General features: G+C 44.4%; 1 protein-coding gene across 1 annotated transcript in view; it reads left to right on the top strand.

Annotated features, from left to right (window-relative positions):
- Positions 1 to 13,657, top strand: part of LOC140689982 (von Willebrand factor A domain-containing protein 3B-like) — a 72,223-nt gene that overhangs the window by 40,192 nt on the left and 18,374 nt on the right. Inside the window, 2 exon segments of the mRNA XM_072951356.1 lie at positions 1,955 to 2,005; positions 5,951 to 6,170. Of these exon segments, the coding sequence (XP_072807457.1) occupies positions 1,955 to 2,005; positions 5,951 to 6,170 (271 nt within the window).

The following is a 13,657-nucleotide window of genomic DNA, read 5'->3' as shown; positions in this document are numbered from 1 at the left end:
TTAACAACGTGGCCCAGGCCAGCATTTACTGGTCTGCTGTCATTTTGCTTCTGCCCAGCTGTGTGCATGTCGGCCCCCCAGGGCAGGGGCTGCGCTGCCGGCTTTCCCCTGCTCTCTTCTTCCTAGCAGGGGTCGCTATATGTATCTTTGACTATTGGAATTTAATTTGAATTTGATCTAATTCAAGTTTAGTTATTCAAATTCAGTTATTCAAAATGTAATATAATAATAGCATTCGTATTATAATTGAATTTGCTTGAATCACTCAAATGTTTGAGTGCTCTAATTACCTGGTCCGTGAAGGCCTGGTGCAGGGCTGCACACTGGGGCTTCGAGGCTTTCATTCTTGGTAAGAAAACAGAGTTTCAAAAACTTATGTAACAGGATCACACAGCAGCAAAGTGGAGACAGATTTTTTTTTTCTAATAGCAGATTATTTAATTTATGTTGTACTAAATCTTTATGATTATTCTTCCTTTTTTATTGACATATAGTCAATGTTGTGTTAATTTCTGATGTACAGCATAGTGATTCATTTATACACATATATATATATTCCTTTTCATGTTCTTTTTCATTATAGACCATTACAAGGTATTGACTATGGTTCCCTGTGCTATAGAGTAGGACCTTGTTGTCTGTCTATTTTATATATAGTGATAGATGTCTGCCAAATCTTGAATTCCCAGTTTATCCCTCCCCAACATTGAGATTTGAACCCAGACCCCTTGTAGCTCCCAAGTCCTTGTCTACACTCCCAGCCTCCCAAGTGTACTGCCTCCACTCTCAAAGTTTAGATTTAAAAGGATTTTTAAGTAGTTTTTTTTTAAGAAATGCGCACGAGTGTTAGATGCCCTGATCATTGTTACATCAACTACATGATTTAAAAAAAAAAGAAACCCAATTTCCAAATAGGCCCCAAAGAACCAAAAACTTCAAGTGAGACAGAAGCAGAGCTGGCATATTTCCTGCTTCCTGACTTTCTGTCACAGAGCATTTACCTGCATCGGACACAGTTCTCTGTGCCGTGCACACACCTGCTCATTGAGTCTGCACCGCAGCTCTGGGAGAGCGGTGCTGTTATTCTCCAGGAAGGTTCAGGAAGCGTGCCTCCTGGGGAGTGGCGGCATTCTCCCACCTCATCTTACTGAAGCTTTTTTCCCTCCTGGAACAGCAGCTCACAGCCCGTGGAGCCAGTTTCTGTGCCTGGTACTCCAGGAAGCCTGATTTGGGTAGTGATGTAGCGGTACAGAACTGGACTGGGAGCTCTCAGAAAAGCACCGCTGATTAGTATCAAGAAAAGGCTGTCACTACCTGATAGAAAGCTCCAGTTTCCTTCCTTCCTCTCGGATTGCCCGCGTCTCTCTGCAGATCCCTTCAGTGACGAGCTCTAGTCTCAGTCCTGCCAGCTCACTGTGTTGGATGAGTAAGGCGCTTCATCTGTCTGCCCCTCTCAGTGGCCACATTTGGAAAACAAGGAGGTCACACTGAGTGATCTCTAAAGTGTGTCCCAATCCTCTTATTTGTGACCCTGTAACATTTTTTTTCTTTTTTTTTGCTCTAAGCAACCAGATAGAAGAATGTCTACAGAAGGCAGGCTAAGGGCACACTTATATTTTTCCTTAAGAAGAAAAACGGTGGGTGTTTAGAAATACCTCCATGTGGAGATAATGAGGCCCAGCTTGCTTATTACCTTTTCTCAGCCTGGGTTTACCCGATCGAGCTGAGAGCTACGCCCTCCTTTACTATTTAGCATGGTTGCCACAAAGCCATGAGGCTTCTGCAGTGATGCTGAGGGAGGGAGACGGTCACATCCAATCTCTTTAAGCATGTGACAGGGGTGTGGTCCAGTGGTGGGGGCGGGGCTTGGCTTGGGCTCTCCCTGCGTGGAGTAGCCTTTTTTCATGAAATGAAGTATTGCTACTAAATAAAATTATTAATTTTTTTTAAACAGGCGCTTGAATAAAATTGTTTGGAGAGCATTATCTCAAGAAGAAAAAGAAAAGTAAGCCAGTTCCTTCTCATTTAAAAAAAAATTGGTGAAATTCATATAACCTACAATTAACTATTTTAAAGTGTTCAATTCAGTGGCATTTAAGTTATTAAAAATATGCAAACCACCACCTTCCTCTAGTTTCAAAACTTTTTAAAATCACTTCAGAAAACACCTTGTGCCCAGTAAGTAATTCTTCCCTGTTCCTCTCTCCCCCTCTGGTAACTGCCGGTCTGTCTTCTGTCTTCGTGAATTGGCCTCATCTGGATATAACATATGAAAGGAGTCATACATCACGTGCCCTTTTGTGTCTGGCTTCTTTTACTTAGTTAATGTAAAAACTTAATGTTTTCAAGGTTCATCCAAGTTGTGGCATATAAAGTATTTCCTTCTCCTTTCAGTATCTGTTGTATGTATATATCAGTTTGTTTTTTCATTACCCTTTTCTCCCTCATTTCCCTTTGACACTCTCATAAGACGTATGTTGGTAAGCTTGACAGAATCCCACGTGTCCCTTAGACTCTATTCTTCATTCGTGTATTCTTTCTGCTCTTCGGACTTTGTAATCTCATTTGATCTATCTGTGAGTTTGCTGATTCTACAGCCTGCTCACATCTACTGTTAAAACCATCTAATGAATTTTTCATTTCAGCTATTGTGCCTTTCAGAATTTCTATTTAGTTCATTTTTCATAATTTCTCTCTCTTTATTGATATTGTCTAGTTTCTCCTGCATCATTCTCTTGATTTCTTTGGTCCTTGGTCCATGGTTTCCTTCACCTCTTTGAGCTCTTTAAGATGGTTATTTTAAAGCTTTTGTCTACCAACCCAGTGTCTGGATCTGTCCATTTCTTTTTTTCCACCTGTGGATGAGCTCTGCTTGCATGTTTCTTTGTATGCTTTGTAATTTTTTGTTGAGAACTGAACATTTTGGACACTGTAATGTAGCAACTCTGGAAATCAGATTCTCTTTCCTCCCCAGAAATGACTGGTGTTGTTTGATGGGGGCTGTGTTTGTCTCTCCACACTGTTTTTATAAAGACTATATTCCTTGTTATGTGGGCTCCCTGAAGTATTGCTGTGTTATCTCTGTGGTTAGCCAGTGATCTGACAGAGACTTCCTTAAATGCCAGCCTCTCTCTTCAGCAGGCATTCTCCTGGGTGCTGTATCCCACTACATTCCAGAATTCCAAAATAGTTTATTCTAGCATTCATTGCTGGTTCAATAGTTGTTTTGGTAAAAAGACTAATTCCTTGATTTTTCTACTCCATCATCTTTCATGTCATCGCTTCCCTCCTCACTGTTGAAAGCAAGGTGTGAGTGGACTATGTGCTATCAGTCTGATGCCCATTCTTTCCTTGTCGAGTGCACATAACTCGTTGGCTCTTCTGTCTCACCTTTCCAGAAGGCTGCTTATGTTATGGCCTGGAAGGTGAGAGCTGAATCAACTAGGGGGTTTTCCCTCAGAGAACGCCCTGCTTTGTAATGATCATATTTTGTGCACATAGACAATAATAGTACAAGATCAAATGAGAGAGAAGTACCTACGGAAATTGGTGTTAATGGGAAATGAAAGATCAAAGAGAGAAATCTCTTAAGCCTTAGATGGGACTCAGGCTTGTGTCTTTACGTGTGGTTTGTCCTAGAGAGAATGTTCCATGTGCACTTAAGAAGAATATGTTTTCTGCTGTTGGCTGGTGGTGTGTCCTGTATTTGTTAGGTCCAATCAGTCTACAGTGTTAAGTCCTCTGTTTCCTTACTGGTCTTCTGTTTGGTGTTTCATTATTGAAAATGGAAATTGAAATCTCTTACTTGAATTCTGTTCTCTATTTCTCCCTTCGGTTCTGTTAATATTTGCTTCTATATTTGGGAGCTCTGACATTAGAGACATTATGTGCATATATATTTATAATTGTCATGTCTTCCTGATGGATTGACTATTTTACCATTATATAATGTCCTCCTTTGCCTCTTGTAACAATTTATGACTTAAAATAGTCATCATTTGCTGATTTTTTCTTCTGATTCACCAAGTCTGCTTTTGAACCTCTCTAGTGATTTTTTCATTTCAGTATTGTGTTCTTCAGATCCAGAATTTCCATTTGGTTCTTTTTTATAGTTTCAATATCTTTATTGATATTCTCATTTTGTTCATGCATCATTTTCCTGATTTCATTTAGTTATCTATCTGTGTTCTCTTTGAGTTCACTGAGCATCTTTAAAACCATTATTTTGAATTCTTTGTCAGATAATTCATAGATCTCCATTTCTTTATGGTAGATTTCTGGAGATTTATTTCGTTCATTTGATTGGTCCATCTTTCCCTGTTTCTTTGTGTGTTTTAGTATCTTTAGGTGAGATTTGGGCATTTGGAAAAAAAACAGGCACCTCCTAGTCTTCACAGATGGCTTCTTACAGGGGAAGACCTCCGCCAGTCACCCTGACTAGAGATTCTGGGGACCTCACATACCTTTCCTGGGGAAATGTCTTCTCTAGGCTTGTGTGTGTAATTTCCCAGTTAAAGAAGTTTGCCCTTGTTTTTTCTCAGGAGCCCATAAGCCTTTGCTCTTGCTGGAGTCTGCCGTTGGTACTGCAGGATACCTGGTGGTATAATTTGCCTTTGTTCTCACCTGCCCCTAACCTGGCATCCAAAATATACTGCCATTCTTATTAGTGCTCCGAGTCAGGTGAGACCGATGCCAGTCTCTCAGGCAGCCCCACAAAAGACCAGAATGTTGGATGTATGTTCCACTCTTCTCTCTCCCTCCCCAGGGAGAAGCCAGGATTTAAGAGTTTCCTCCCAATTGCATTACGGTGTGCCAGGGAAGGAGAGGGGCTAGGCCAGGCAAGATGCAGTAAACTTTCGTACTTACCTCAACGCCTGCTCTTCTTGGCTTTGTGCTCCTGGAGGGCTGTGACCTCTTAACTGGCTTCCGGAATTCTCACAAAGGCAATTTGGTCCATGTACTGTTGCTAAGTCGGTGTCTCTGTAGGAGAACGAGGGCCTGGGGTTTCTTGTTTTACCATCTTGCTGATGTCACTCCAATTTAGATTTTTAATAAGGATTTTTGCTGTCTTCTGGAGAAAAGTTTGTTTGTGGATTGAGTTGTGTGGTTGTACTGGATTTACACTGTGCTCTCCCAACATCCGATATCTAAAAAAATGAAATGTCACCTTCAGCAATAACAGAATGATAATTAGGAGATGCTTTTCCTCCCATATCTCTCTCAATTGATCAATCCCCCCACCCTTTCTGTACCTCCTTCCAGGAGTATCTGACTCAAAAGTAGCTGGGACTGGAAACAGAACCCAGAACTTGGGCCCTCCACTCCCACTCTACACTGGCTTCCCCTGGACTCACACAGTCTGTCCATCAGCTGGTAGAAAGTCTGGCTTCTGTTTTTTGTGCACCAAACAGTGAAGCCAGAAAGTTTAGGCCTATTTAGGCTTACAAGAGGAGAGGAGATAAAAATAGCTAAAATGAGCTAGTAGAAGAATTATTGCACTGAGACAAACATTTGGGTTTAGGGTTTTTTTTTTTCCCCCACTTTGTTTTGTTTTCCAGAATCACTGCTAGGCATAGTTGTGTGAAATCTCTTTGAAACTCACTTTTGAAATTCTGCCAAATGTTAGGCCTCAGGAGAAAGGAATGGGTTCCAAATACGCTGAAAAAAATTGTTGAAAAATAGTGCTATGTATCAAACTTCTATAAAATCAGACAACCAAATTAGGTAATGGGGAAAAGTGCCTACTTAGACTCAGAGATGATTTTTTTCTCACTTGTGCGGGTTGCCAATGCCCTGATGGACCAGAGGGCACGGCTGAGATTCTGTTCACTGACACCTAACTTCTGCTTTGACAGATGTTTCTCAGGGGAGAGTTTACTGAAAAACCATCTTTCCGTATTTTTTTCTATTAGGGTCACTTTCTGTTTCTTCCTCTTCTTCTTTTTTTTAGGTTAGATGCAAACAAACCAATGCGGTACTTGGAAAACAAGGCAACTTTAAACGAGGCGTTAGAACGGTTGAATTGGCCCATTTCATTGAAGGAGCTGTCAGTGCTAGAGAATGAAATCCTAGCTGGGAAAATGTACGTGCAGCAGGCCATGGAGCTCCAGGAGGCTGCCAAGAAGGAGAATCACGTGAGCAGGGCGCTCGGAGAGAAACGTGCCGTGGAGGTGTGTCTGTGCCTCCCTCCCCTCTGTCCCAAGTCACTGCCATCCCTGCGCCGGCCTCCCCCCACCTCTCCCATCTCTCACCACACTGCTTTCTAAGAGTTAGAGTGAACCCGCTTACGGTCTCAGGACTTCTTTCAACAGAAAGGAAATGCCATTTGATTTTAATCGGGCCTTGTTTTTTGACAATACTTTTTTAATTGAAAAATAAAACTAAACAGAGGTATAATGTAGTAATTAAAAGCCTGGACTTTGACACGAGCCAGACCAAAGTGCGGCCTCAGATCTGCCACCTAATCCGTGCATGATCCTGGCCAGTGACGCTGTCTCTCTCAACCTTAGCTGTTGTTGTTTTTAATCAGAAAAAAAAGCGTTTTAACAGTAGCTGCCTCACAGGGTTGTTATGAGGGTAAAATGAGCATTTTAAAGTACTTAGTATTGAAAGCCACCCATGAGTATTAGCAATTACTATTGCTAATAAAACAGACCTTCTCAAAAGAAAATTTAATATCTGACAGCCTTATTGTTTATTACCACATTGGATCCTTTACTTTTATTTTTTCGTAGTATAGTCAGATTATATAGATCATTTACTTTTAATTTTTTTCCTTGAATAGGTTTTAGACATAGATGCAGTCAGAATGACCATAATCGTGTTGTTACGTAATCCTCCTAGTGGAGGAGATGTACTGGAATAGAACATAACCCCAGTGAGGGCTGAGATCCTGTCTGGCCTTACTCATGGCTGTATCTATAGCACCAAGAATGATGACAGGCATGCAGTGGGCTCTTGACAAATGCTTATGGAAGAAATGAAACCGAAGTCCTCATAGCAGAGTGTTGTAAATATGACCGCAGAGGCACAGTCATAGAACGGCTGGAAGACGGGGGTTCTGGCTGAGCAGTTGAGGAAGTCTTCATGGAGGAGGATGATTAAACTGGGTCTGGAAGGACGTGTAGGAATTTGAGGGTGGAGGTGTGAGACGTGTTCTGAGTGAGAGAAACAGCTTGTGCAAAGGCAGGAAGGTGGGAAGAACATGGCATGTGCACCAGGGGCATGGCAGGAGACAGATGGGAAAGGGAAGATGGCCCCAGAATACAAGGAACTTGGACATCTCTCCTAGGATCTGGGACTTAAGCCTGTAGAAAGTGGATACCAGCAAGGGATTTTTAGCAAGTAGAAGACTTGTGTCTTGGTAACAGATTTGTGTCTTGGAAACAGATTTGTGTCTTGGAAAGATTATTCTGGGAGCCAGATGAGGCTAACGTAGAGGGGAAAGACCAAAACCAGGTGCAAACTCCATCGAGAGGTGCTGAGTCCTTGAGGCAGGCCAGTACAGTGGGGAGGGAATAGGTGAAAGAGACAGGAGTTGGTGGAAAGTAAGGTGTGGGGTGAGCCAGAGGGCAAAGTTGAGGATACCCTCCAACTTCCTGTCTTGGACACCTGGGAGACAGAGGCATTGCTCATAGCATATCCATCACACCTCTGCTCCTCAAGGAGACAGCCCCTCAAAACACTCTGTCATTCTCTAATCCCTTTCCACATTTTTGTTTTCTTCACAGCACGTTTCACCACTGGACATTGTGTAAATATTTGTTTATGGTCTGTCTCCTCTGCTAGAATGAGGCTGGGACTTGGTCCGTCATGTTCTAGGTACTCCTGGTGCCTGGAGTATTGCTTGGCACCTTGTAGGCACTTCCAAGCATTCAAATGAGCAAATGAAAGAATGAGAGAAAGAGGTCCCATGGGAGGAAGAGTGGGTTTTCGGGGAGAGGTAATTCACTTTAGGTCTTCTTGATTCTTGGATGTCCACAAAGCATCTGGGTGAGAAAGGCCAGCAGGCAGCCACATGTTTGGTGCTTAGGAGAGAAATCTGAGTTAAGGAAATAGATTTGGAGGTCATTTGAGGTGCTAAGGGAGGAAGAGGAGACTGTGGAAGGGGCCAAGACAGGAAAGTCAGAGGAGCAGAAGGCCCGGGGTAGGGAGCTGTGATGCCAGAGCCCGAGGAGGAGAGGCGGCAAGAGCCCAGGGCCTGGAGTCAGACAGACCCCATCGCACGTCTCAGCACTGCCACGTTCTAGCCGTGGGACCTTCTCAGGCCCTCTAAGCCTAGGGCCCTCATCTTTAAATTAGAAGGAGCATTGCCCACCGGAAAGATGGCTGTGAGACAAGCACACAGACCGTGCTCAGGACGGTGTGCAGTGCTAAGTGCGCCACAGGAACTGCCCTCAGCGTACATCGCCCATGACTGCTGTGTCCATTACGAAAGTACGACCGAGGAGCTCGGAGAAGTTCTGCGGGGTGATGTCAGAAAGCCGTGTGCGTTTCAAGAGGGAGATCGTTCGTGATCTTCGCCAGAACAATTTCAGTGGAAATTTAAGAGTGGAAACCAGTTTGCAGTGGGTGGAGGCATGGGTGGAAGTTGGGAAGATAAAGGTAGAAAGTGAACACTTTTGTTTCAAGGTCTTCGTAGGAAAGAAAAGAGAAAAAAGATGGAGGGAACTTGACCTGTGTGCCAGAGTAGGAGGAGACATTTAGTTTGTGTAATGGAAGTGATGGGTCCATTGGTGCCCCCTTTCTCAGTTGGGGGCTAAGGCTCTCCTTTCCCTGCCTGGCCCCTACCTAGGGTGTCTAAGGCCCCCAGTGTCTGTCCAGGGCAGCACCCATGTCCCCAGGATAATTGTCTGTAGGTAATGAATGGGCAGGGAGAGGTTCATAATTTGACAGTTTATCTACAGAGTTCTTTCCTCTCTTTGAGTAATCCTCTACGGTGAAAGACTTTGTATATTATTTTCTTAAAACAATACTTCTGCTTACCAAGTATGATATTTTTATTCCATTTTTTTTTCATGCCCAGCTGATTTGATCCCATGACCCACTAACAGGTGTCAGCCTTCAGTGTGAAATATGGTTGGAACCAAATCTCAAGATTGCAAGGCTTTTGAGATCCTGGGGTGAAAATTCATCACAGATGGAAGTCATCTTTAATGATTCATACATAAATAGGGTCTCATTTTAAATTCTCTTAGCAAAGACCAAGGATTTTGATCAAGGATGGTGATTTGGAGAGGAAGAAGCCTTCCATTTCTCATTAAGACACCCTAGAGTTTACTGATAGCACGTAGCCAAAGGTAATCAAAGTTGGTTGGAAGGGGACCCAATCAGAAATGCCCATGCATGTTCAGAAGGGAGTGGTCACGGGATCTGATCCACTCCAGGGCACCTTGTGGAGTCTGGATGTTGGTGGCTCTCTGATAACTGTCCTCTGTCACATGTTGGCATCGAGCGTAGCTGCTACATTGCTTCCTGAGTTTGGGAGAGCTTCGTGATTTTTCTGTTGATGAGGATCAGAGATGGGGAGAGGTAACTACACATGCCAGTGTCTGGCTAGTCTGCATCCTGACTTTCTGCTCCGGCTTTCACTAGCAGTCCTTTACTGGCCCCAGATCAGACATAGGAGAGAACTATTATCCACGTGCTTTTCCCAGCACCCTACACTGGACACATTCCATGCTTAATTTCCCCCCTTATTTCCATAATCCACTGACTTTGTGGCATCCCTGGAGATGGGCACTTAGCTTACTGACTACAGAATGAAAGGAGAGATCTTAATTCTGAAATTTTACATTCCCCTTGAAAGCTCCCTTCACCCGCGCCCTATTGTTGCCATGATGGGAGATTTCAGCATCGTTGGCCAATCCTGAGCCCTCAGAGCTGCAATATGGTGGAAGTCACCAAGGGCATCTGAACTATAATTAACCTTCCCTAGTTCTCACCAGGAGCCTGATCTAGGGCAGCCCCTGCAATGTTGTCCTTCAACATTTCCTTTGTCAATAAGGATTGTTCTCCAGAGCAAATCCTAGCAATCCAGGCCCAGAAAGATCCAACAGGATCTCTGCACCCATAACTTTGACTGCCTTGAAAAATGTTGGAGGCAGAAAATCTTGTTAAGCTGTAAGCAGCTGTATGCAACACTAAAAAAGGCCTTGGAAATGTACTGACACAGCTAACTGCACGTGGTTACTTCTCCAGGTTGTGACTGGCAAGGAATCTGGAGTCTGTGGCCTTGAGGGATGGCGACTTGAGCACTCCACTTCATGAAAAAGCATCCAGGAGGAAGAGTGGTTAGGAAAATGCATAGCGGGAGGGAGGATGGGGGTGAGGCTGGGGAGAATGAAGAAGGGACGATCAGGGACCACTTGGATTTGAAAACATTATCTTGGGTTGTGACTTAGTTGGGGAGACTTAGGAGTTTCTTTGAGTTGCATAAAATGAAAGTCAGGATCAGCAGTTATATTTGCTCCCGAATAATATTTGGGCCAATTGTCATGCCTGCTCTGTAGCTCATCATTTGACAGTTCTCAGTAGCCCCTCTTTAAAGGGCCAAGGGAGGCATCACACCTCAACCCTCTCTGACTAGGCAGCCTTTCTCATCCCACAAGTAGAAACTTCAGTCTCTCCTGCTGATTCCTGGGTCTGGTAGGAAGATTAACTCCCTGGTGACTGTGACCTGTTCTCCAGGGACACTTGAGACACCCTGGGGAGAAGGTGGAGAATTAGCCAGTCTGGGTTGTGTATCAGCAATGCCGTCACACAGAGAATGACACTTGGACTGAGGGTGGAAAGAATGAAAGCCTATCGATTATATCCAATTCTGCATAATCACTGAATTTACTTATATTTTAAATGATACTAGAATCAACTGTATGTATATTTCATATCATTTCTTATTTAACATTATATCTTAAGCAATGCTCCATTGAATTAAATATTGTTTTAAAACATGAAAAAAAAAAAAAGAGACACCTGCACATTCAGCCAGTACCTCGGTGATAAGTTAACATCTGGGAATGGGACTGAGGGAGGATGTAGGACATGTGACCAGGGGGGACTGAAATCTCAGAGAGAGAGGTGCCCTGATGGGATGGGTGAGGATGCTGGAGGGAAAATGCTGCCAACCTCATGATTGCACCACAGTTAGCAGGGATTTAAGAGAAGGTCCAGCTCAGGAACACCAGCCACTGAAAGAAATTCAACGGGAGGAAAAACTCCCACCAACTCTAAATATTATCTGAAAAAGGTGTCTGTCTAGTATCTTGATGTTCACGAGTGGAAGGGGGGTGGAAATCAGCTCTAGGGACAAAGATTGCGACCGGATTGTCTTTTCCTTCTAAAGCTAAAGACAACTCTCTGGGCTGGAGATTTCAGCTGGGTGGACCCCAGCACCCTCCTGCCACGAGGCTTATCTTTATTCATTAGCTAAATTTTATTCTAAACAGGTTTGGGGATGGTCACTGACCTCCCTGTCTGGAGTAGGTGAAATGAGTGTGGAGGGCTTATCCGTAGGGTCCAGGCAGGAACAGCATCCCATTCAGTTGCTTCAAGTGAAGACACATGAATGAAGGGACTATTCGCAGAGATGGAGGCGGCCACCAGGGGATTTCACCCCTGCACTGGGAATAGTGGGAAGTTGTCGTCACCCCTAGACTTGAACGGTGGGGGGAAAAGTGCAGGTACTGCAGCCGGTGAGAGTGAAGCCCGCCAGCAGGAGAGGGAGGTGTTCCTAGAGAGACGGAGGGAGGGAGGGAGGGAGCCAATACCCCAGTCTCCTCCTGCTGCTGCCCTCTGGACTCCTGCCTCCCATTGGCTTACCCTATCGGGAAGTCAGCCAGCAAGGGAGATGGGGGCGTGTTGTCCTTGGGGGTCCTGGGGCGTGGAGCCGGACAGGGCTGGGGGAGAATGGACCCGGTGAGTGACCAAAGTAACCAGCACAGAGATCTCTTGAAAAGTTTTCTTAAAGGCCCAACATCTTTTTTTTTTTTAATTTAATGCCATAGCCTCATGCAGGATGTCTGTACACAACCATAGTAGACAGTTGGTGGTGGTCCACACTGCAGGCAGTGACACAAAAGTGGCTCCAGAGTGTGGCTATTGTGCACCTCTGGAGTAGGGATAACTCCGAATGACAGATCGCAGAGCTGTAGTGATTCTCAGGTTTAAATAACTTAAAACATTTCAAGTTTTTCTCTCTTTGGTTCATCCCTCAAAGAGCAGTGAGGGAATATTCCCCGAGAAGATATTACAAGTTTGCTCTGCAAGCTCGGGGAAGCAAGCGCTTCATTCAGCATAATAATGCATATTTATGGTTAGGGTCCTTTGCTGCTACCAAAAAGAGAAAAACAAACACCCTCCAAAAGTTCCCCCTTTCACAAAAACCCTTTGAGTTGCTATTGGTTAAGGCTGGATTGGAGCTTTTTGCTTTCAGGGTGGTTACCTCCTCCCCATAGCCCAGTGCTGCTCCGGGCTGGGGACTGGAATACCGTCTGGTAATTCAGGGCTTCATCCTGCGATTGTTTCTCGTGCTTCCTGATGGGCCACTCGCACAGCACCAGGGACCACACTGGGTTGAGGGTAAGACTAGACAGCTCTGCTCGGGAAGCAGCCCCTGCAGAGGGAAGTTGGAAACCACGTAGAAGTTTGGGGGACGTGTGTTGATCAGACTGTGTTTTCTGAAGTGATGACAGACGTTCCCCAAGGAGGAGGGGAAAAACAACTCCACAAAAACAAGTCTGCTTTGGATTTTAAAGCAACGCTAAATGCCCAAGGCTTCTTAAAGGGGATGATAACTCTCTCTGCACGTCCTTCTGGCCAAAGCTTCCCCCTTAAGCCTTAGGCGCACCCAGTGTCCTCATTGTCCCCGTGATCCCCGTGCCAATGTGCTGTGCTTGTGAGAGGTCTTGCAAGGAGATTTAGCTTCCTCTTCAAACAGGAGGGGCTGAGGCAGGAAATTCCACTTGGAGCTTCATCCTTTGGCCTAAGGTTTTGACTCCTGATAAAATGCAAATACCCTGGGAAGGAATGCGCTCTAAGCCTTTCATTTCTCTCTCTCTTTTTTAATTGAAGTACCGTCAGTTACAGCGTGTCAGTCTGGTGTACAGCACAATGTTCCAGTCATGCATATACATGCACGTACTTGTTTTCATATTTTTTTTCCATTAAAGGTTATTACAAGATATTGAGCATAGTTCCCTGTGCTATATACAACAGGAACTTTTTTCTTAAATCTATTTTTATATACCGTGGGTTACTCCTCACTCTGCTGCCGAGATGGGTTGGGCAGGAGTTTGCCACCCCTGATTTACATTTTCCCGTGAGGATTTTTTCTCATTTTCTTTCCAGGGCCCATTTCTAAAAGGGAGGCAGCCCCTGGATCCTCTTGTGGTAGAGAAAACCCCTCCAAATCTGAATAAGGGGAGAGACAGTGAAGGTCAGAAAACGCTCCAGGCTGGCCCTGATCTCCTCATCAAGGTTTTAAAGAAGAGTTGAATTATTCACAGAGACAGTTTGCAAATGTTCTGGTCTAATAATCAGCAATCCTAGCCAGAGAAAAGGTCAGAACATGCCTGCCCCCACATGTATTATCCTATTACAGCGGTCACAGACTTTCCTCGGCTTTAGGGACAAACATGGACAGACAAGCACGTTGGAG

This window comes from Vicugna pacos, chromosome 28 (genome assembly GCF_048564905.1).
Source record: "Vicugna pacos chromosome 28, VicPac4, whole genome shotgun sequence".
Lineage (NCBI taxonomy): Eukaryota > Metazoa > Chordata > Mammalia > Artiodactyla > Camelidae > Vicugna > Vicugna pacos.
This window is presented reverse-complemented; position numbering and strand designations above follow the sequence as displayed.